At 39.2% G+C, this 24,310-nt stretch overlaps 2 protein-coding genes across 6 annotated transcripts in view; one reads left to right on the plus strand and one right to left on the minus strand.

Moving 5' to 3' along the window:
* ARAP2 (ArfGAP with RhoGAP domain, ankyrin repeat and PH domain 2) overlaps positions 1-14,809 on the minus strand; it is a 178,468-nt gene extending 163,659 nt beyond the window's left edge. For 2 of the 5 annotated variants that reach the window (XM_028848386.2, XM_015138193.3), the window contains exon 1: positions 14,203-14,809. The gene's annotated coding sequence lies outside the window, so the exon portion shown is untranslated. Of the gene's footprint in view, positions 1-13,639 lie in introns of all 5 variants that reach the window. The other 3 variants (XM_028848385.2, XM_028848383.2, XM_028848384.2) reach the window with 3 other exon arrangements.
* LOC144340941 (uncharacterized) overlaps positions 13,653-24,310 on the plus strand; it is a 31,298-nt gene continuing 20,640 nt past the window's right edge. The window contains exons 1-4 of the mRNA XM_078002575.1: positions 13,653-13,710; positions 14,039-14,194; positions 14,278-15,318; positions 15,546-15,680. Of these exons, the coding sequence (XP_077858701.1) occupies positions 13,653-13,710; positions 14,039-14,194; positions 14,278-14,924 (861 nt within the window). The 3' untranslated portion in view covers positions 14,925-15,318; positions 15,546-15,680. The remainder of the gene's footprint in view (positions 13,711-14,038; positions 14,195-14,277; positions 15,319-15,545; positions 15,681-24,310) is intronic.

Consider the following 24,310-nt stretch of genomic DNA (forward strand, 5'->3'; position numbering starts at 1 on the left):
ATTTGGGGTTATCTTTTCTACTGGACAAAAATCTATAAGCATACAGGTAACTTCTCAGTGTCTATGTGCTACTCAAATAATAAATAGCCAAGTCAAGCACAGGAATTAAAATTGGGATTAAAATATCTCTAAGGTGGTCTTGTTAAACAATATTCCCACAAAGGCACTGAAAGAATGTTCTTTTGACTTTCAAGTTTTATGCAATTTTCTTAACAGTAACTGAATATAAACAACTTTCTCTTTCACTGCACTTTCTTTCAAATACTTAAAAAGCAGTCAGAACATATTTCTCAGTTCAATAATTTTCATTTCATAAAAGCAGGCAGCATTATATGTAAACAATAGTGATATACAAGATATGACACTGAATAATCAGCTAATTCTTAAATACATTAGATAACAGAAAATATGCTAATATAAAAGGACAACGTAAAGGTTTAAAGGTCATGTGTCCTCCAATGTACACAGGAAATTCATAAGTTTATTTTTCTCCCAAACAACATAATTAAACTTTTTTAAAAGTCCATTTTTCCAGATGCTAATTATACAGGTGTGTTCAGTTTATGAAAATGCATATGTGCAAGTTTCTGTCCACTGTGCGTCAATAAAAAAGTACAGAGCAGGTATGACACATATATACTGAAGTAATAAAATGAGACACACCCAAACAAGGAAAATTTCCCTGAGCAAGTTTTGATGCAGGACTGAAAAACCCCTTGAAATAGTTCTGCAAAAGGCACTACTTGGACTCTGCATATGCTACATGCCAACTGCCCACAAGCTACTGCTTCAACTATTTTAAAATATCAGCAAGCAGTAACAAACAGGTATAGGATAAAAGGGAAAGCATATATCTTCTTTAGGACACACTGTAGGAGCAGAGAAATAAAAATACAAAATAAATGATGAAAGGCAGGAAATCCCTTTGTCAATAAGGCATCCCAGAGTAACACCTAAAATGCTTAAATGTCACACACAAAGAAGTTACACCTCGGCCAGGTGCGGTGGCTCACACCCGTAATCCCAGCACTTTGGGAGGCCAAGGTGGGCAGATCAATTGAGGTCAGGAGATCAAGACCATCCTGGCCAACATGGTGAAACCTTGTCTCTACTAAAAATACAAAAATTAGCTGGGTGTGGGGGTGCACGCCTGTAATCCCAGCTACTCGGGAGGCTGAGGCAGGAGAATAGCTCAAACTTGGGAGGCAGAGACTGCAGTAAGCTGAGATGGCGCCACTGCACTCCAGCCTGGCAACAGAGCGAGACTCCATCCCAAAGATAGATAGATAGATAGATAGATAGATAGATAGATAGATAGATAGATAGATAGATAGACAGACAGACAGATTTGAAAAAAGAAAAGTTACACCTCAACACTACATACAAACTCAATTCTCAGATAAGCCACTTTCATTCTACACAATTATTTTGTAACAAATGTATCGTCTATTTTTACTAGCCTTATCACAGGATGGAAATAATTACTACCAATGGAACAATAAGTGGACATAATGTATTCATCCACTTTAGAATTTATAAACATGATAAATTGGCCAATAACTTGAGAAGATTAGAAGCATTTTCCTTCTGAAGTAGAATAAATTATAAAAAGTCACAGTTTTGCTTACCAGTGTCCACAAAAACGTTAATAGGAGAAAAACAATTTCAATAAAATACATATACACATGCACATCAAGAAACCTCCTGATGCATCCCTACCCCAAATCTAAAACCTAGACTGCATTCCCAAGCCCACCTTTGTATTATCCACCACATTCAAGGAAGCAGGTGAGCTCCTGATTTTACTCCTTGCTACTGACAGAATTATGTCCTCCCAAAATTCATATCTGAAGCCCTAACCTTTACTGTGACTGTATTTGGAGACAGGGCCTCCAAGGAGGTAATTAAGGTTAAATGAGGTCATCAGGATGGGACCTTGATAAGATAGCATTAGTTTCTTAGACACCAGAGAGTTTTCTTTCCCTCAGGTCCCAGAGCCCTCTATGTAAGGACATAGGGAAAAGGCGGCTATCTGTAAGCCAGGAAGAGGAACTCTAGGAAACTTATCAGCTGGCAAATGGATCTTGGACTTCTCAACCTCTAGAGCTGTGAGAAAATAAATGTATGTGGTTTAAGCTACATGGCCTGTGGTATTTTGTCATAGCAGCTGAGCTGACTAATACACTTACTCCATCCTCACTGCTTTTGTCATGGTTCCAAACCTCATGACATCTTTTGCCTGGATTATTGCAATGGTCCCTGAACAAATCTCTCAGCCCAGTCTCCATGCATCAGTCAATGAACTATCAAATACATAATTCGGTATGTAACTCCACATGCTCAACCAGATAAAGTCTATGCTGATATTGCTTATAGTGCCAAATCACATTTTTGTCTCTAGCAATAATAATAGCAGGTGCTATTGATATAAACAGCAATTATGTGTCAGACACCATGCTCATATTTCCTATGAGAGAGGAATTCCTCTGTATCAACAACAAGCTCATATTCAATGCTTTTAAACATTCTACCAACATCCTTCATTCACTTTAGTCCATTCTTGTCAATTATTTCCCTGAGGCAACAAGCTGTTTAGCAGCTCCATGCCTTTTTGCATACACTCTATCTGCTTTCTTAAGCACCATTTAAAATTATAAATAGGCAGGTATTACCTCCTCTGTGAAGGCTTCTTATCAACCCCTCAAAAAAGAATGAATCATTCCTTCCTTAACATACATTTATAATTTCTATACTAGAGCTTTGCAAAGCACTTGGAACATGTTTAAGAGACGTGAGAGAGGCTGATAAAAATGGCAGAAGAGATTGACAAGCCCACTGTATTCGTTTTTTGGTATATATGTGTGTACTTTCGTTTTAATACACAGCCCTTTCCTTTCTTTGGCAGATACATATATACTTCCTAGGTGGTCAAATCAAATAAAGATATACCAAAAGCTTTACCCAAAACCATCTCTCTCTATCACTCAACATGCTGAATATGGTTAATGAATCTGTTTCCTTTTCATGCTATGAAAAAGGCTCCCTCCCACAGCCCTAAAATCCTCTCTGCACGTTAATGTCAACTCTGTCCTCCAAATTGCCTGACATTTTAACTGTGTGAACACCCAAGAGTGTTCACAGATCCAGTTCTTTCCTTAGATGCTCTAGCCCCAAGCACATCATTAGATACACAGAGATAATCATGCCTAACTATAAAATTTCAGTATGTGAAAGCTCCTTAATACGAAATTGAGGCTCTCCATGTTTTGACCTCCAATTGCAGTCTATGGCATGTATGCCACACTCTAGATCAGTGACCCTCCAGGTACTGATCTGTGGATCTTCTGTACATCAACAACTGCTGTGGGTCCTAGGAGTCTACACTTGTTATATCCTCCCTCCAATTATAACTGGGATGTGTGAAAAAAAATGTGGTAAATTACAGTTCTAAGTTCTTGAGGCTTCCCAGACATGCTTTATACCAGCCCACCTGAGCCTAAGCTTATCACTATCCTCCTCTTGGATAAAATCCCCCACCTAACATCCTGCACACAAGTTTGCAGTAAGACTAAATTAAAATTCCACCTCCTCCACTTTCTAGCAGTGTAAATATAGGCCCGTGCCTATGTCAATGTCTCCATTTCCTTTCCCATAAAATGGAAATACTCCAGAGTATCAAGCATTGGTGAAGATTAAATGAGATAATTCATCATAAGTGACTCACGCATAGTGCCTAGCATGTACTGATGCTTAGTAAACATTCACTTCGTCACTGTAATTATTTTCACCACTATAGTCATTGTGTCCCCACAGTTAAATTTTCTGTTCTCTGAGGTCTAAAACACTTTCCTTCACAAGAGTTCTAGTGAATAAGAAATGCATTCTCTTCTCCGTATTCCTACACTATTTACTTCTTAGAGTGTTGTCCCAGTTCATTCAGACTGATTTAACAAAATACAAATGCTCTTGGACTTATAATGAAGTTACATCCCAATAAACCCATTGTATACTGCAAATATTATAAGCTGAAAACGTGCGGCTGAGAGGGAGCCAGGGCTTGCTGCCACTGCCCAGCATCACTAGAGAAGTGTGGTTTCTCCCAAATGCATATCACATTCACTCCATCATAAAGTCGAAAAATCCCAAGTTAAACCATAATAAGTTGGGGAACATCTGTACCTTAGACTGGATAATTAATAAACAACAAAAATGTATTACTTAGAGTTCTGGAGGATGGGAAGTCCAAGGTCATGGCACCTGCAGACATCACAGATAATGCCTTCTATATGTTCTCACGTGACAGAAGGGCAAGGGGCAAACAAACACCTCCCTCAGGCCTCTCTTCTGAGAAGACTAATTCCATTCAGGACAGCTCTGGCCTCATGACCTAATAACCTCCCCCAAGCCCCACCTCTTAATACCATTCCCTTGAGCAGTCAGGTTTCAACACAAAAATCAGGAGTGGGGGATGGAGGACACATACATTCAGACCATAGCAAGTGTTTAATTATACTCTGCTGTTCCACAGATAGTGTAATATAAATGCCAAGACTCTGAATCCAGACAACTTGTGTTGAATTCCAATTCCTACACTTACTAGCTTTATTATCTTGTGTATTTAACTTCTCTGTGCTTTAGTTTCTTAGTCAAAAATAATGGGAGTAATATTAGTACCTACCTCATAGGGTTACTGTGAGAATTACATGAATTAATACATACACAGCACTTATAACAACAACTGGACATTACAAATTCTAAGTAAGTGTTGCCATTATCACTATTATTTTATTATAATAAACTCTGCCAACAGGACAAACCCATATAAGCTGCACAATGAACGCCAGATTACTTGCTTATAAACATGGTGCATCATGTATACGCAGTACATGTTTAGAGAATGTATAAATATTTGGTGTTACAGACATGGCTGTACATCTCCCCGTGCTATCCTGAACCAATTCCACGAGGCAATGAAATGGAAGTAACATTCAGGAGCACTTGTTACATGCCCAGCTTACCATATCACTCAATGAACAGCACCTTTTACTTTACTGTGCTATGCCTTTAAACTATATCCTGAATTCAGTAACACTATCTATCTCCCCTGCTCACATTCCAGCCTAAGCCACCATATCTCTCTTAGACCACTGCAATAGCCTCTAAGACTGATATTCCTGATTCTGTCCTGGCCCCCTCTCCCCGACACAGTAGATTCTCACTACAGGAGCCAGAATGATTAATGTCATAAGAAAAGTCACACCATATCACTCCCTATGACTTCCAAACTTAATCTTCCCTGACTTTCCCCCTCCATCACTTGACAGCCTCAGAGCCAGCCTCCTTTCTGTTCCTTCCTCAGACCTTACCTCTTGATCTTGTCTCTTTCCAACCTTCTTCTCCAGCATACACCCATGTCTCCAGTCACTCCATCACTTTGGTATGTCTCTGCTCAAATGCACCCTCTTCAGAGAGGTGGTCCCTCCCTAATCTATGCTATACAAGCATGCCTTGTGACTCACCATTCCTTATCCTTGCTTTATCTGTCTCCATGGCATCTACTACTGCTGATATCTGTTGACTGCTCCAAGAAGGCAGGGATCTTGTCTACTGTTCACTGCTCAGCTCAATAAATGTTTGCTGAATAACTTTTCTATGTAACTGCTGAATAACTTCTTGCTTTGTGATGAGGAGTGGAAGGTGCATACTGTTTTAAAATGTTGTCTATTTAATCAAGCTAGTATGCAGCAAATTGATTTCAAGCACAGATTTCTCCAACTCATCTAACCATTAACAGAGGTCCTCAAATCAGGAGTTGAGTATGAGGGGCGGGGCAGGAGGTATCAGTGAGAAACATCCTAAACCATCTGTGGGACTTCTAAAAACTCATGGGTTGGGCCAGGCTGGGTGAGGTGGCTCATGCCTGTAATTGCAGCACTTTGGGAGGCAGAGGTGGGCGGATTGCTTGAGCCCAGGATTTCCAGAACAGTCTGGGTGACACGGCGAAACTGTCTCTAACCAAAATATATAAACATTAGCTGGGTGTGGTGGTGCACACCTGTAGTCTCAACTACTCAGAAGGCTGAGGTGGGAGGATGGCTTGAGCTCAGGAGGAGGAGGTTTCAGTGAGCTGAGATTGCACCACTGATCTCCAGTCTGGGCAACACAGCCAGACCCTGTCTCAAATAATAATAATAATAATAATAATAATAATAATAAATAGGTTGGACAGGCTTCCCCCTCCTAATGTCTTGAATAAGGAAAGCCACTACAGTAAGCCCCTTCCAAACTCCCTCCCCACTACCCATTACTAGTGGAGCTTTGTCATCAATCTTCTAGTTGAACAAGGAAAGCAAAAAACTGAAAACCAAGGGTTACTTCATTAAACCATGATGTCATTCAGACAACTTCTAGAATCCCCTTTGCCTGACTATATGTGACAGGATGGAAAACAGCATAGTACAATCGTAACAGTCATATGATCAATCCATTAAAACAAAAAGGGAGCATATCAATGAAAAATCAGAAACACATTCTTAGCAAAGTTAGAAACTTTGTGAGAAAATGGGCTTAATAGCAGTCAGAGGATCAATATAGATTTACAAATTGGGCTGCTAAATGAATAATGAAACTTTTCAACATTTTCAATACAAGTCTTACAGATCCCAATAACAATGAGAGCTGGTTGTATTCCAGAGCAGAGGTTCCCAATGGATTGGAACTATATCCCTTGACTAGATTCAGAGATACCTGAGAAAATGCTTTTACTGGTCTTAATGACTAAATGACGCCAGTAGACAGAAAAAGTGACTATGACATTCTGCGATAGTACCCAGGTAAAAAATTCAAGTATGATTTTTACTCCTTCAATTCTCTATAATTAATCAGTTCCCAATACGGTACCCAACACTATAGATGATAAAAGAGAAAAGTGTCCCTGCCTTCAAGTGTCCCTGTAATACACCACTTCAGTCTGATGAATGTCCATGTATGTGGCTAAACCTAGAAGTCTACATATATTTACATTTAACTGTCTAAGAGTTAAGAGGCAATGACAAATTAAGGAAGAACATCTTTGTAATTGCTATATACAGCAGTGGTAATATGGAAATGAGTTCATCAAAATTTATTGTTGTATCTGTCATTGTAGAAAGACAGCTCATGCAGGACTACAGTACAGCTGATATAATGCAACAATATGAAGCCAAAATCAAATAACAAATTATTATTTGCTAATAAACTTATTGTGGAGAAATCACTAATTCCTTGGAAAATTGGAAGTCTCCATATGGACAGCACGCTGAACTAACTAGTTGAGGGTACAGGTCTTCTAGAAGTCCATCTGATATGGTTTGGGTGTTTTGTCCGCTCCAAATTTCACGTGGAAATGTGACCTCTGATGTTGGAAGTAGGTCTAGTAGGAGGGGACCTCTCAGTGGGAGGTCATGGGGGTGGATCCCTGATGAATGGTTTGTGTGGTCTTTATGGTAATGAGTGAGTTTTCTATGAGTTCATACAAGATCTACTTGTTCAAAAGAGCCTGGCACCTCCTCCTTCTCTTGTTCCTTCCTGGTATCCGATATGCTAGTTTCCCCTTTGCCTTCCACTATGATTGTAAGCTTCCTGAGGCCTCACCATAAGCTGAGTGGATGCCAGTTCCATACCTGTGCAGCCTACAGAACTGTGAGCCAAATAAATCTGTTTTCTTTATAAATTACCCAGTCTCAGGTATTCCTTTATAGCAATACAAATGGACCAATACACCGCCTTTGCTTCAGCACAAAACACAGAAATAGGTATTGTGTTATTTGCACATTGAGCGAACTACTATCAAGATAATCACTCCAAGTACTGACAAAGACATGTTCAATCTGACTCTTCCCCAGAACCATGTAGATGAGGAAGTATTTTAGAGAAAATATGCTTATGGTTGCATTCCTTCCTCTATCCCACAGTATAGAGCAGACTGCAAAAGGATAAAGGTCAGGGGCCTACTAACTTATTTTTCTATTCTGAGTGCTTAGCCCCCAGAAAAAGTATAAAACGGGTCATTTGGCATCTGTCTCCTCTGCCATCCATTCACCTACCTTGGTGTGGCAACACCAGCCCCATTAAACCCCTTACAGGAAGCCCAGTTCCCTCAATGTGGTCATCTCTTTTAATTGAGGTCACTCACAGGCTCTTACCTCCTCTGCCCCTGTTCTCTACCTCAATCACTACTCCTTTCCCATCCAACAAAACACATCCATCTTCTTTCGTTCTCCTTCAGAATTGCATTGCTAATAATAATAGCCAATAGTTGCGGAGTATTTGCAAACCATTTGTGTAGGATCTCATTTACTCCTCACAGCTGCAGGGAGGAAAATCCCATGCTGAATGTCACGCAATAGGTAAACAGTGGAAACACTAAGTGTTTCTGAGAGTCAGACTCCACAACCTGTGCTGTGAACTGTAATGCCTCATAGTAGATATAAAGTTGATTTAATAGTAAAGAGGTAGCAAAGACTTAATAGTCTCCCTCTCCTTTGTCTCGCTATTCAGAAGCGCTTATATTCACACTAGGGAAATGCTGTTTAAATATACCATATCTTGCAAATTCAAGTTGTATACACCATTTAAGTTTGATATGTGTCCATGTACGTGGCTAAACCTGGAAGCCTACATTCATTTACATTTAATTGCCTGAGAGTTGACAGCCAATGACAAATTAAGGGAGAACATCTTTGTAATTGCTATATAAAGCAATGTAGAATTTCGTCTATTAAAATTTATTTTGCATCTATCACCGCAGAAAGACAGCTAACACAAGACCATAGTACAATTGATAGAGTGCAACAATATGAAGCCAAAATCAAATAACCAAATATGACCAAAATAAGTATTCACTGCCCACATGAAGTCAATGGTCACGGTAAAATAAACAAATACAAATACAAATCTGCTTGAGAAGAAAATAAAGTATTAAGGCCAGGCATGGTGGCTCACGCCTGTAATCCCAGCACACTTTGGGAGGCCCAGACGGGCGGATTACCTGAGGTCAGGAGTTTGAGACCAGCCTGGCCAACATGGTAAAATCCCATCTCTACTAAAAACACAAAAATTAGCTGGGCATGGTGGAACACGCCTGTAATCCCAGCTACTTAGGAGGCTGAGGCACGAGAATCGCTTGAACCCAGGGGGCAGAGGTTGCAGTGAGCCAATATCATGCCACTACAGGGACAGAGCAAGATGCTGTCTCAAGAAAAAAAGAAAAAAAGAAGCAGAAGAAAGAAGAAGAAAAAAGAAGAAAGAAGAAAGTATTAATTTAAAAAAGATACCTGACTATGGTCTTAAAGGTTTAATATTACATGTAGTGTAAAAGTAGATAAGGAGTGGAAGCAACCCAGATGTCTATGAATGGATGAATGGATAAAGAAAGTGTAGTACATACACAAAATGAAATACTAAAAAGCCTTAAAAAGGAGTGAAATACTGTCATATGCTACAATATAGATGAACCCCGAGGGTCATTATGCTAAGTGAAAAACCAGTCATAAAATAGACAAATATATGATTCCACTTACATTAGGTATCCACCATAGTCAAATTCATAGAAAGTAGAACTGTGGCTACCAGAGGGGGGAAGAGAGGTAAGGAGTTGTTTAACAGGCATAGAGTTTCAGTTCTACCAACTGGAAATGGCCTGGAGATCTGTTTCTCAGCAATGTAAATATACTTAGCGTTACTGAACTATATACTAAAAATGATTAAGATGGTAAATTTTATAGTATGTGTTCTTTTTACCCAGTAAAAAAGAAGATCAGAAGACAGACTAGAAGATTTGGGCCAGCGTCTCAACTCTTATTCAAACTGAAATCCCTGTACATCCCTGGACTTTTTTACTCTCGTTTGGGAGCCAATTCAAGTCTTCCAAGTATGGTAACACCACACTCATGAGGCTTCCCTGCCTATCCCATCCCTCCTCAATCCCTTATTAGTTCTGCCCAGGCAGTAAGTATAGATAGCACAATGCCGGAATTCCAATCCAGGCTTCCCCACTTTTTAACTATGTATCTTGATTACGTTATTTAACTTCCTGAAGCTTGTTTTTCTCATTTATAAAACAAGGGTAATATACCCCATATTGTGTAGTATTTCTGTTAGAATTAAACAAGTCAAATATTTAAGATATATAAGACTATCTGACATGAGTTACAACTGCACCATAAATGTTGGCTATTATTAATTTACCCATTGTATACAATATTGCCTTTAATCATATTCATACCACTCTATTGCACTCGGTTTGAATGGAATTCTTCTGTCTGCGTAGTAATATTACATTCCTTTAAATTATCACTGTAAATCATTCTTCTAATAAATCCACAATGCACCTAACATGGCAGTTAACATAGTTTTATTAATGTAGTAATGTATAGATGTAGTTAGAGTTGTAAGAATTATGACAATTTCACCTGAAGACTTAACACCTGGGACACAAAGCACAGTGATTTACCAGGGATTCCAGCTCTGTCATGTGCTACCTGCGAGGCCTTGGGAGAATTCCTCTCTTTTCCTGAGCCTCACTGTTGTCATTTGTAAGCAGGGAAAGTAATAGCGCCTACCTCACAGGGCTATTTTGAGGATGAAATGAGCCCATATGCATTAAGATCTTAGAACAGCGCCTGGTAAGCAACAAGCATTTAATTAGTGTCTTCTGGATGGAGAATAATGGAGATTTTAGCTGAAAATAGGTAGGCTCTAGGCAAAATCATTTTGTAGCTTGGATCAAGGAGTAAGGATTTTCTAAGCTGTGTTTTAATTATTTTACTTATAGTGCAATCTGAAAAACACAATAAAAAAAACTAAAACTTAATATTAATTTCCATCCAGTGAAAACCACAAGTGCTAATTCCTTGACTTAGCAAAAGAACGTATCAGTAGCATAGGAGATACCTAGGTTTAGGTGTTCTGGATAATATCACAAAAGTAAAATGCCTGATAATCTCCTTAACTTCTGTAAGTCTTTTGTCTTTCAAGCTGTCCATCCAGATTTTAAGTTAATTCACTAGGATTTGAGAATTTTTTTTTAAATTCTAATGGAGAGATCCCTAAGGTAGAACCGTAATTCTTGGGATATCGGAGGATGATTTATTCTTCCAGAGTTTCTACAAAAGCAGAATTGTAAAACTTTTGTATAAATGTATACTCCACCATTTCTCTGAATGTATGTCATATTTTTAGACAAACAACCAGATGTTTCAGAATAGCCTACTGTGAGTGTTTCCTCTCTTTGCATTTATAAATAGTACCCTGACCTCTTTTCCAACTGAGTTTGAGGGTTTATTCCTATTGGTTTAGCAACTGTCAAAGTTTCTTTTTCTTACAAAAACAGGGTATTTCAGAAAACGTCTCCTACCTTACTGGTCCATTTTTTTTTTTTACATGTATTCATTCAATATATATTAAGCAACACTACTCACTCCAAGATAAGTCAGGGAGATATTTGGCATTCAAGGTAACAGCATCTACTATCTGATTTGACAACAGTACTAAGGGCTAAAAAGAAAGTGAAGATACAGTCTTCCCTCCAATAGTTTACAATCTAAAAGGGTAAATTAGACATGACTATAAGAAAAGGAAAATGGCATGTATATGACAATCAGTTCATTACTACTAAGTGCCAATAAAGAATACCAAAAACACCACAAAAGAAAACTTTTTGCAAAGAATTTGATATATTCCAAAAAAGCACTTAAATTTTAATAGTGAGAAAAATCCAATTTTATGACCTTAATTTCCACATGGTTTTATATTTTAGCATTGTTTTAAATACATACAGAAGTGGCCCCATCATCCTTCATGAGTTCTCAGGAACTCTAAAAAAAACCTCAAATCTGCTCCCCAAAAGGACTACTTCAACCCAAATGAGGCCTCCTTTCTTTTCTCTGCAGCATGGGTAAATAAGTAAGCTTGTGTTGAACAGAAACTGAAACAAAATTTCACAGGACAACTTTCTAACTAGAAGGGATCACGTGAGAATACCATTGAGTACTGTTTCATTTAAAGACAGAAACAAGTGAGCAAAATGGTTTAACTACCATTACATATTTAATCTGGCCAATACTTAGAAGTAATAACTAATACGATAAATTACAAGGTCCAGAACTTTGCAGAAAAGATTAAGACAGCCTCTCATAGCCTCTAATCTCACATCCACCGTATGTGGTCAAAGCTAAGACATATTTCCCAGATTATGAAGTTCTCTACCTAATTAATATTTCACCAAGAATTCCCAAAATTCTCACTACGTAGCATGTGCAAAGATTGTATCCAAGAAATGTATCGATAAGTAAATGAGAGCAGGTGGAAATGTGTGCTAAAAAAAACTATTAAAGCAATGACTATCATTTATACTTAGCATTTGTATAGTCACTTTCACCAAACTTTCTCACAGTTGCAGGGAGGTAGGTTAGAAAGTAATAAAACAAAACAACAGCAACAAAAAAAAAAACCTTCTCATATACCATGAAGTCTATAACTCAGAATCCTAACTAGACTTTAAAAACCTCATAGTTTCAATGCGTTAATGTAAAAGTTCTTCAGAAAACTGTAATTCATTATAATCTGAGTTCTATACTTACCCACAGTATCCAAGAATAGTTGGATCTGGTAAGTATTATTGCATACCCATGAGCCTTACACTGCAAGGAGCTTGCAGTGATATTAGAAAAACAAGAATTTGTTTTTAAATGTACCATCAGCTTCTCCTTTTACAGACAAGCCACATAAAATCTGACAGGTTTACAGAGGAAGGAAAAAATACAAACACATGCACATCCATATAAATAAGTTTTAACAAGCTCTGTCACCCTCTAGGTATAATTTAATTTAAATAAATCTCTGAGTACTAACAAATCTATATAAAACCCTCTTCGTGTTAGGAACCACCTTAAATGTGTATGTGTTAAATATGTTTGGAAAGAAGCCAGGAAGATATTTGCACTTAACCCTAGCCTAGTTCCATGACCCACTTTTTTTTCTTCTTTAAACGTTGTTGGACAAAGAATGTCGTGAGCATTTTCTCTCAATATTTCTCCTATAAGTGTATGGAAGTCATCAATAAGAGTTTAAAGGTATTTCTCTCTTTTCCTTAAAAAAGTTAGCTTCCTTTTTAAAACACCCATAACTTCGTCTTCCAATTACTTATGGGCAAAGTTCCATGAGCCCGCGGGGGTGTAGAGTGCTTAAGTGCAGGGAAATCAATACTCAGCTTGTAAGTACAATACTATTATGGGTAATAACAATGACATCCTATTAAATGTACTTTTAAAAATAGCTTATTTTCAATACACTTCTTTTTTTTTTTTTTTTAACCGAAGGCTGCATTCTACTGAACAGCCTACTTCAAGGACAAGCTTGCAACAAAAAAAAAAAAAAAAGAAAAGAAAAGAAAAGAATTTGCTATCAGGATACTTATCTTACAACAGCCTAAGATGTCATTATTCCACACAAACTAGCTTATTTTCTTGTATTTTCCTCTGATTATCAAAGGCTATATAATTCCACGAACCCTTTCCCCAAATCAAAATAACTCTAGATCACCTCAAGGTGGGAGAAGTGTTTAAGAAAACAAGCCAGAATTAGAGAAAATAAAACTTACTTTATTAAATAGGATGGACACCACTTCTCCCAGAGAACTGTCTCCAAAAGTAAACAAGAAAGATCAATCTGGTAAACTCACTGCATACAGGTTCCCGTGTAAGGTATCGGGTTCAGGCAGGTGGAGGCCAAATGATCGTAATTAAAGTTAATTAACAGGCCAGTCGTCTTAACGTGGATAACAAGCAGGGTGCAGGGCAGCACAGACACCCAGGCAAAGTCATGATCTCTACCGAGTAAATAATTTGGTGCCTGAAACTCACTACAGCTTCTTCTTCTTTGGAGATGGGGGAGAGGAATAGAGGGAGTGTCTAGCTGTCTACCCGGATCGTCACCCTCCCGGGTCAAATCCCAGAAGTGGAGTTCTTGGATCACTTACCGGCTTCTGGTTTCCTTTCAGACGCCCACACGCGAAATCCAAGGGGCGGACACCAGCGCCGAGCACTCTGCGCTCAGGAAATTTACCCGGTGAAGTGTCGAAAAGCCCCAACCCCTCCAGACAGGGTCCTCCCACCCCGGCGCTGGCCATCCCGGCCCAGCCCTCCCGAGGCCCTGGGTACTCGCCTTGCGCGCGGGTCGCGGAGTTCTAAAAGCGAGGTGAGGCGGCGCTGGGAAGCCCAGGGCCAGCGTCTCTCCTAGCCTTGGGCGCTCGGTCCTCGCCCTTCTGCCGGAGGCGCCAGGCCTCCTCCTTCCCGGTCCCCGCCGGCTGTCCGCAGCCGCCTCTGCTGCCTGGCGGCGGCCGCACGGGCGGCGCTGTTAGTGGGGCCGGCGCGTCGCGGCCGCCGCACCTGGAGGCGGGGAGCGCGGAGAGCGCGGGCCGCGGACCCGCGCTCAGCTCCGGAAACGCCGAGCCCGGCGCCCGCGCGTTGCTCAGGTGCTACCGCGCCGTGCCTAGGCAGTCGCTTCCTCTCGGCCCGCGGGGGCGGGGAGCAGGCGACCCGCGCGGGGGAAGCCGGAGCTCAACGGCGGGGGCGGCCCAGCCGGCCGCCCTGGTTCCGCAGCATAGTTGGGCGACTGACTCAGACCGCCGCGATTTGGCCGCGCCTGGCACCCTCGCCACCTGGCGCACCTTGGCCCGGAGGCGTCAGACCCAAGCTGCGGGGGCGCGCCCTGGAGCCCAGAGCGACAAGGGCATTACCCACCTTCCCGGGACGGAGATGCCCAGGACCTTGCGTTGGCTCCTCCTGGCCAGTGGGTTTGTCTGTGCGCACTCATGGGGGGTTGAATGTCAAATGGGCGGAACCTCGCCACGACTGATTATTAGTATTACTCTTCCAAGTACTTAAAGTGTTATCTCAGCGTTTCTCAAACTGAAGACTCATCTAGGGCACTAATTTCCCCAGGCTGCTTCTATGTAAATTTGTTCCTTCTTGCACCTGTGATGGTTAGATCCCAGAGGGGCATTTCCCCTTTAAGCTGGACTCTGACAAAGGAGGCAGCGAACGAAAATAGGGGATCCCAAGGAACCCTTGTAGACCTCCAAATATCTAAGAGTCCGTAAAACCCAGTTGTTTGCGAGTAAGTTCACAAACCAACTACTTTTTTTTTTTTTTAATTATACTTTAAGTTCTAGGGTACATGTGCATAACGTGCAGGTTTGTTACATATGTATACTTGTGCCATGTTGCTGTGCTGCACCCATCAACTCGTCAGCACCCATCAACTCGTCATTTACATCAGGTATAACTCCCAATGCAATCCCTCCCCCCTCCCCCCTCCCCATGATAGGCCCCGGTGTGTGATGTTCCCCTTCCGGAGTCCAAGTGATCTTATTGTTCAGTTCCCACCTATGAGTGAGAACATGCGGTGTTTGGTTTTCTGTTCTTGTGATAGTTTGCTAAGAATGATACAAACCAACTACTTTTTTTGTTTTTTTTTTGTTTTTTTTTTTTTTTTTTTTGAGACAGGGTCTCACTTTGTCACCCAGGCTGGAGTGTAGTGGCGCGATCTCTGCTCATTGGATCTCCTCCTCTGCGTCCAAGCTATCCTCCCACATCAGCCTTCCAAGTAGCTGGGATTACAGACGCGCACCATCAACCAAGGTAATTTTTTTTTTTTTTTTTCGTATTTTTAGTATAGACTGGGTTTCACCTTGTTACCCAGGCTGGTCTCAAACTCCTGACTTCAAGTGATCCACCTGTCTCGGCCTCCCAAAGTGCTGGGGATTACAGACCTGAGACGCTGCCCCCTACCAGCCTTTTTTTTTTTTTTTTTTTTTTTAAATAAACATCTCCCACAGACTACCTGAAATTCTCTTCATTAAAAGGTGAAATGTATTTATCTTTCCCCTGTTCCTGTTGATGGAAGTGAAGCAATTAAGGAAAGTGCAGACCTTATTATGAAAATGAGATAATTGGTGAAGTGCCGAGAGAGGCTTCCCAGGAACCTGGGCCCTCGGGATTCTTCAGTCATCACCTTCACCCACACTACCTGCCCAAAAGCACCGTCTTTCCCTGGGGAGACTCTGAAGCAGCTCTGTCTTGCTAGAGATACCAAATATCCAGTTCCTTTTGAACTTAACACCTCATAGCCGACCTCATTTCCACCAGGAAAGTTTTATTGACATTTTCCAAACCACGGGAACTATTCCTTTGGATTTCTATAGCATTTATAGGAGGAATTTTATTTATGTGGCTCTTTTCTGGCTTCGTTTTACGGGTGTGTGTGTGTGTGTTTTCTTTTCCCCTTTTCCCTCTCCAAATTCTCACATACTTCTCATTTATTTATCTCTTTTTTTTTGTTTGTTTTTGTTTTTGTTTTCAACTGAGTACCGCTGTGTTGCCCAGGCTGGAGCGTGGAGGACTGTGGTGCGATCTCAGCTCACTGCAGCCTCCGCCTTTTGGGTTCAAGCCATTCTCCTGCTTCAGCCTCCTGAGTAGCTAAGATTACAGCCATGTACCACCACGCCCAGCTAATTTTCATATTTTTAGTAGACGCAGGGTTTCACCATGTTGGCCAGGGTGGTCTGAAACTCCTGGCATCAAGTGATTCGCCTGCCTCTGCCTCCCGAAATGCTGAGATTACAGGCGTGAGCCACCACGCCTGGCTCTATTTTTATCATTGTAACCCATCTAAACAAGGTGGGTTATAAATAAATATTATTAGATCAGTTATGTCTGGGAGGTTCAAGCATTGCTTTGTCCTCAAGTTACTTTGCTTGCTAGATTTTATAAACTAATTGAGAAATTGTCTTTCTCCCTCTTTGCAAAAATATCTTAGTTCTTTGATTATTATTCACTCATTTATTGTTTAAAAATTATTAATCTCTGTTTGGCATTTTGAAAATACAGTGGTTACCAAATACAATGCAATCTCTGGATTTAGTGTTTTCTAAGGGGAAATAAAGGTAAATGCTACAAGGTACAACAATGACTTCATAATAGCCCTGGGAAACAAAGAAGAACAGTGCTCACTTATTGAATGTTTACATTAGTTATAAGATGTATTCTGGTTTAATGAATCTTAATATATGGAGGAAAATAAAGATGTCTGAGGAAATATGGCAAAAGCTACATTTCATTAATTGATCGATAGTCGCCAGACTCTAGCCAAATACCTAACATATATGCTGTGTATACACAACATGTGTGAGTTAAAATTCTTTTTTCAATTTTATAAATATAGGTTTAATTGAAACTTAAAGAAGTTAAGTAGTAAATAGTGAATATATTGAACACAGTTAGGCTATATTCTTAGGGTATAAATTTTTTATTTCGCAGCCTTCACAGTGAGGTATTGAGAGAGCAAAGTACACAGGGAAATTGGCTTAACAAGGATTAAGGTATGGGCCAAGCACAGTGGCTCACACCTGTAATCCCAGCAGTTTGGGAGGCAGAGGCGGGCAGATAACCTGAGGTTGGGAGTTGGAGACCACCCTGGCCAACATGGTGAAACCCCATCTCTACTAAAAATACCAAAAAATTAGCCAGGCATGGTGGTGCATGCCTGTAATCCCAGCTACCCAGGAGGCTGAGGCAGGAGAATACTTGAACCTGGGAGGTGGAGATTGCAGTGAGCCAAGATCTCACCATTGCACTCCAGCCTGGGCGACAAGAGCGAAACTCCATCTCAAAAAAAAAAAAAAAAAAAAAAGTATGAAAATCTGTTTACTTTCAAGACCACTGGAACATATGTTCTCAGTAATTTTCATCTAGGCTGGAATGATTCCACAATGACCAGCTCCTGCCCATTTTTCCCAGAGTTTCAGTAAAAAAAACAGGTAAAGATGTGTCTATGCTTATCTATGTATTTACTGTTGTGAACCCTTGTTCCCGAATGCACTCTACTTGTCAAGGAGACAATTTGAGATAGTGAAAATCTTCCATCTCTCCTCTTCCTCCTCACTCTCTTCTCTCCTCTCTCCCTCCTTTTCCTCCTCCTAGTTTTTCGTACAACATGATGGCTAATACCCATTGAGCACTATGTGCCAATTGCTATTCCAGGCATTTTACTTACAAGAGTTCATTTAAGTATCTCAACAGTTTCTTGGTGAGATGTTGTTATCTCCTTGATAAGAAAACCTAAGAGAGAAAAATTGAGTGTTTTACACAAATCAAACAATGAGGACTGTAGGGGAGGCAGAATTCCAACCCAGTCTTCTCCAGGATCCATTCTGCACTGTTTTGTCTCTTGGAAAAAGTAGAAGGCTTGGAAAAGGCTGCATTCAAAATGGAACCAGTATAGGTTGCAGCATTTTTTTGAGCAAATTCATTAACTTACCTGAGCCTCAGTTTCCCCATAAGTAAACTGAGAATAATAATACTATGAGAATTTAATATGATTATATATCTACAGCACCTAAAAAATAGTAACCACTCAATGCATTTAGTTTTAGTTTATTTTCTCAAATTATTCTTCAAGATTTGATTCAAATCCTACCTCCTTCTCAAGACTTTCCAAATTTCTGATAGTCAGAATTATTTACACAACAGAATTTAAAATAATCTTTCCCTTTTTTCTAAAAGGAAATCCAGCATTGCTTTTGCCAAATATGAAAATTAGGTATATAGATAAAATAAGCAAATGTCTACTTATTTAATTTATCAATTTACATGATTTTCTATAGAAGTAAAATTATATTTTAAAATATACTGCTTTTTCCACTTATATTTTATGAAATATTTTGATTCACATTTTCAAATTTTAACATTCGACTTCAACACTATGGGCTTTTTTTTTTTTTTTTTTTTTTTTTTTTCCTGAGACATAGTCTCATCACTCTGTCACCCAGACTGGAATGTAGTAGTGCAATCTCGGCTCTCTGCAACCTTCACCTCCCAGATTCAAGTGATTCTCCTTCCTCAGCCTCCTGAGTAGCTGGGATTACAGGTATGCCCTGCCATGCCCAGCTAGTTTTGTATTTTTAGTAGAGACAAGGTTTCTCCAGGTTGACCAAGTTGGTCTCAAACCCCTGGCCTAAAGTGATTTGCCCACCTCAACCTCCCAAAGTGCTGGATTACAGGCATGAGCCACCGAGCCTGGCCACTACAGACATGTTTATGATATATTTTTTTCCTTGCCTTTCTATATTCCATCTCAGCCCTATCCTTCAGCCCTGCTCCCTGGGATCCACTCCCTAGTAAAGTGCTCACATATAGGTTTTTGTCTCAGGCTGTATTTTCTGGGGAACTTTGGCTTAGGCGTTTTTCTTCATGTCTTCATATTTATTTGTTCAGTAGCTTATTCTCTGCTTTAGGTACAAGCTTTCTTTTAAGCCTGGAAAAAGGTAAATTCTTTTTTAAAGTTTTTTTTTGGCTTCCTTTTTTGAGACGGAGTCTTGCTGTGTCGCCCAGACTGGAGTTCAGTGGCGCAATCTGGGCTCACTGCAAGCTCCACCTCCCGGATTCACGCCATTGTCCTGCCTCAACCTCCCGAGTAGCTGGGACTACAGGTGCCTGCCACCACACCTTGCTAATTTTTTGTATATTTTTAGTAGAGACTGGGTTTCACCATGTTAGCCAGGATGGTCTCCATCTCCTGACCTCGTGATCTGCCCGCCTCAGCCTCCCAAAGTGCTGGGATTACAGGCGTGAGCCACTGTGCCCGGCCTAAAGTTTTCATTGACAAATAAAAATGTATATATTTATCAAGGACAACATGTTTTGAATATGTTTATGTTGTAGAATGGGTAAAACTAGATCGTTAACATTTGCTCTACCTTACATTCTTTGTGGTAAGAACCCTTAAAATCTACTTTCTCAGGGATTTTTGAGAATACAATACATTGTTATTAACTTTGATCACCCTATTGTATGCTAGATCTCTTGAACTTATTTCTTCTATCTGACTGAAATTTCGTATCCTTTCGCCAGTATCACTCCCAACTCCCCCGTTTCCCAGCCGGGTAAGTACCATTCCACTCTCCAATAAATTCAGCTTTTTTAGATTACATGTGTAAGTGAGATAACACAGTATTTGTCTTTCTGTGCCTTGTTTATTTCACTTACCATAATTCCCACTAGGTTCATTTACATTGTCACAAATGACATGATTTTCCTCTTTTTTAAGGCTGAATAGTATTCTGTTGTGAATACATGCCACATTGTTTTTATCCATTGATTCATTGATAGACACAAGTTGATTCCATATCTTAGATATTGTGACCAGTGCAGCAATAAACATGAGAGTGCAGACACCTCTTCAACCTCAGGAATTTAGTACTTTGCCATTCAGATTAATGTACAATAATGGGAGGAAATATAGAAATAATACATATGTTATGACACATATATTTTTGTACCAGGCATTGTGACACATTATTAGCTTTGTAAATTCTCTCAACAGGGCTAGGAGGTAAGTAATATCAGTATCTCCCTTTTAGCCAATGATGAAACTGAAAGGTTATCCAAGAACTCACAAGCAGTAAATAATCAGATGTTGAACAGAGATAATGTGAATTCAAAGTACATGCATTAAGTATTACACTCTGATGCCTCAGAGAAGGCTTTTTTAACATTTTGATAATAAGGACCTTTTGTTTTGAGGCATTATTTATTTGGGAGAAATGATGTATCTTATATTCAGGAATTTATAATACTCTCTCCTGATTCTCCTACTGCCCTTTGATTTTTTACCTCTATTGAATACTCTTGTCAGTCAGTCTTGCATTCTGCACACTTGGAATACTTATTTATTTATTTTATTTATTTATTTATTTATTTATTTATTTATTTATTTATTGAGGCAGAGTTTCGCTCTTGTCATCCAGGCTAGAGTATAATGGCGCAATCTCAGCTCACTGCAACCTCTGCCTCCCGGGTTCAAGTGATTCTCCTGCCTCAGCCTCCCCAGTAGTTGGGATTACAGGTGCCTGCAACCACACCCAACCAATTTTTGTACTTTTAGTAGAGACGTGGTTTCACCATGTAAGCCAGGCTGGTCTCAAACTCCTGACCTCAAGTGATTCTCCTGCCTCGACTTCCCAAAGTGTTAGGATTACAGGCATGAGTCACCATGGCCGGCCTGGAATATTTTTATTACTATTTGAATTCCCTGAAGTACCCAACCTAGAGCTTTAGGTAAATGTTTGTTTTTATCAAATCTGAAATGTTTATATTCATTATGTTGTCTCCTTTCAGTTCTTTGTTACAAGCTGTGAGTTACTTTGAAAGTTTTATTCATTCTTTCTCAAAGCAAGAGAGCAGTTTAGTGGATGGCACTGCAGGTTACCCTAGACAAAGGGGCAGTGAAAAATATTCAGTCAATTCAATTGTTGACCAAAAATTGATGGTGTTGTGGAAATAATTTATTTTTAAACATAAGATTTAAAAAATTTTTAAAGTTTAAAGGAAAGTTAACAAAAGTTTTCCTATAAAATTAGTGTTTCAGAAACTCATTTAAGCACTATAGATGAGAGTATTTCATTAATACTAATATGTGTATTTTTACACTTCTTCTGAAAGAGGAATTCATCTTAAAATGAATTACTGTTGGCCAGGTGGCAGTCACAACATAATTGTCACTGCCTACATGCTCCTGAACTTGATCATAACTGTTTTATATTGTCATCACTTCATTTGAATTATTTGCATTACTGCATATGTTGAGTTCATGATTCAAAATTATCTTCAAAAAAATTGCACTGGGTTACTGCAGAAAGACAAGGAAACAGAGTAGTGTGATTTTATGTGATATTTGATAAAAATCTATGTCTAAAAAAGTCTCAAACAGCATTTTTGTAGATATACAGTATATAAAAATTCTATTTATTTTAATATTAAATTTAAAATTTGCATTTTAAATTTGTTGACATCCAGTAGTTTCTGCCACTGCTAACCTAAAAATCTAGTTTTATTTTTCTATGGAAAAATGTTTCTAAGAAAAATCATTGCATGGGAGAAAATATTTGCAAATTATGCATCTGACAAAGGTCTCATATCCAGAATCTATAAAGAACTTAAGCAATTCAAGAAGCAAAACACATATAACCCCATTAAAAAGTGGGCAAAGGACATGAATAGACATTTCTCAAAACAAGACATAGAAGTGGCCAACAAAAATAAGAAAAAAAATGCTCAACCTCACTAATCACCAAAAATGAAATACAAATGAAAATCAGAAATGCAAATGAAAACCGTAAGATACAACCTCACACCAGTCAGAGTGGCTATTATTATTAAAATGTCAAAAAATAAATGATGTTGGTGAAGCTGCAGAGAAAAGGGAATGGTTATGCACTGTTGGTGGGAGTGTGAATTTGTTCAGCCACTGTGAAGAGAAGTTTGGAAATTTCTCAAAGAACTAAGTTGAACTACCATTCAAACCACCAATCCCTTTAATTGGCATATACCCAAAGTAAAATAAATCATTCTACCAAAAAGATGCACGTACTCATGTATTCATCTCATCATTATTCACAATAGCACAGACGTGGAATCAATTTAGATGCCCATCAAGAGTGGATGGATAAAGAAAATGTGGTACATATACAAGATAGAATACTATGCAGCAATAAAAAAGAACAAAATAATGTCTTTTGCAGCAACATGGGCACAGTTAGAGGTCGTTACCCTAAGTGAGTTCACTCATAAACAGAAAACCAAATATTGCATGTTCTCACAAGTGGAAACTAAGCACGGGGTACCTGCGGACGTAAAGATGACAGCAGTAGTCACTGCAGACTTCTAGATGGGGAGAAAGGAGTAGGGAGTAAGGGCTACAAAATGACCTATTGGGTACTACGCTAACCACTTGGTGATGGAATCATTCACACCTCAAGCCTCAGAGTCAAGTAACAAACCTGCATATATACCACTTGAGTCTGAAACAAAAGTTGAATTGTAAAGAAAAAGAAAAGAAAATTTATTACTAAGAGAGATGAAAGAAAACCTAACTTTTGCCCAATGGATTTATAGACAAAATACATGCACTGTATATAAATTCATTGCTTCCACTTTAATGTGTCAATTCTTCTCATGTATGTCTGTAGTTGAGTTTACTAAACACGTGAACAAATGGATTTCTTTGTGATGTGTCTTGAAAATACTGTGTAGTTCCATTTTTTCCTTTTTGTGAAAAATGCTATACTTAAAATAGATAATTAGCTTTAAAAGCTCTTCTGACATCAAGAAAAAAATGGAAGAGGGATTTGGAGAAGCAAAAGATAGAGAGGTAGAAATGCAAAAGCAACAGCTAGAAATAGATTTCTTATAAAGCAATGAAATTAAGCTGTTAAAATTTATCTGAAAAGCACAGAATAATATCAATGTAAAAGGTAAGTGAAATACACAAAAAGTATTAATAGTTCTAAAAGCAGAGGTCACAGACTAACTGCCTGTGAGTAGCATGAAGGCAAAAAGTTCACCGTATGATTCAGATCACAGAAATGTTTTAGTTTTGAAAATGTATATTTTTTATTTTAAAATAGGGATTTTAGCTTCTCTTGAAAAAAAGTCAGAAGGCCTGATAGTACTGCATTCACACTTGCCAAAGCAAGTCTAAATGGATTGGAGGCTGGGTGGGGTGACTCATGCCTGTAATCTCAGCACTTTGAGAGGCCGAAGCTGATGCACCACCTGAGGTCAGAAGTTCAAGACCAGCCTGACCAACATGGTGAAACCACATCTCTACTAAAAATACAAATTAACCGGGTATGGTGGTGCACGCCTGTAATCCCAGCTACTTGGGAGGCTGAGGCAGGAGAATCGCTTGAAGCTGGGTTGCGGTCTAAGCCTTGCAGTGAGCCAAGATTGTGCCATTGCACTCCAGCCTGGGCAATAGAGTGAGACTCCATCTCAGAAAAAGAAAAAAAAAAAAAAAGGATTGGAAAACTGGCTGCCTTTTTTGGGCAGTACATACACTGTTTAGTTTGTTATAGTCGCTCCTCACCCTATTTCTCCTTGGGGTTATGACTCCAGAGCTGTGGAGGTTGCAACTAGGAGATGTTACCTGAAATTATAGTCTGTTAAACTGTATGAGCAACCTTTGAGGCAAGCTTATGAATTTCTGAAATGGAAGTCTTACAAATATACAGTCCAGACCAAAATTTAATACCCAACATATTAAGACTATTTTATCAGCACAAGCAGAAGCAGTACAATCATAATAGGTACCATCTACTGAGTTCTTAAAATAAGTCAAATTACATGTCAAACACCTTACAGCTATTATTCAACTAATTTTTATAGATATTTTGTGATGAACCACAAAGCTATAGTGGTAAGCAAAGTAGATC

This window comes from Macaca mulatta, chromosome 5 (genome assembly GCF_049350105.2).
Source record: "Macaca mulatta isolate MMU2019108-1 chromosome 5, T2T-MMU8v2.0, whole genome shotgun sequence".
Taxonomy (NCBI): Eukaryota; Metazoa; Chordata; class Mammalia; order Primates; family Cercopithecidae; genus Macaca; species Macaca mulatta.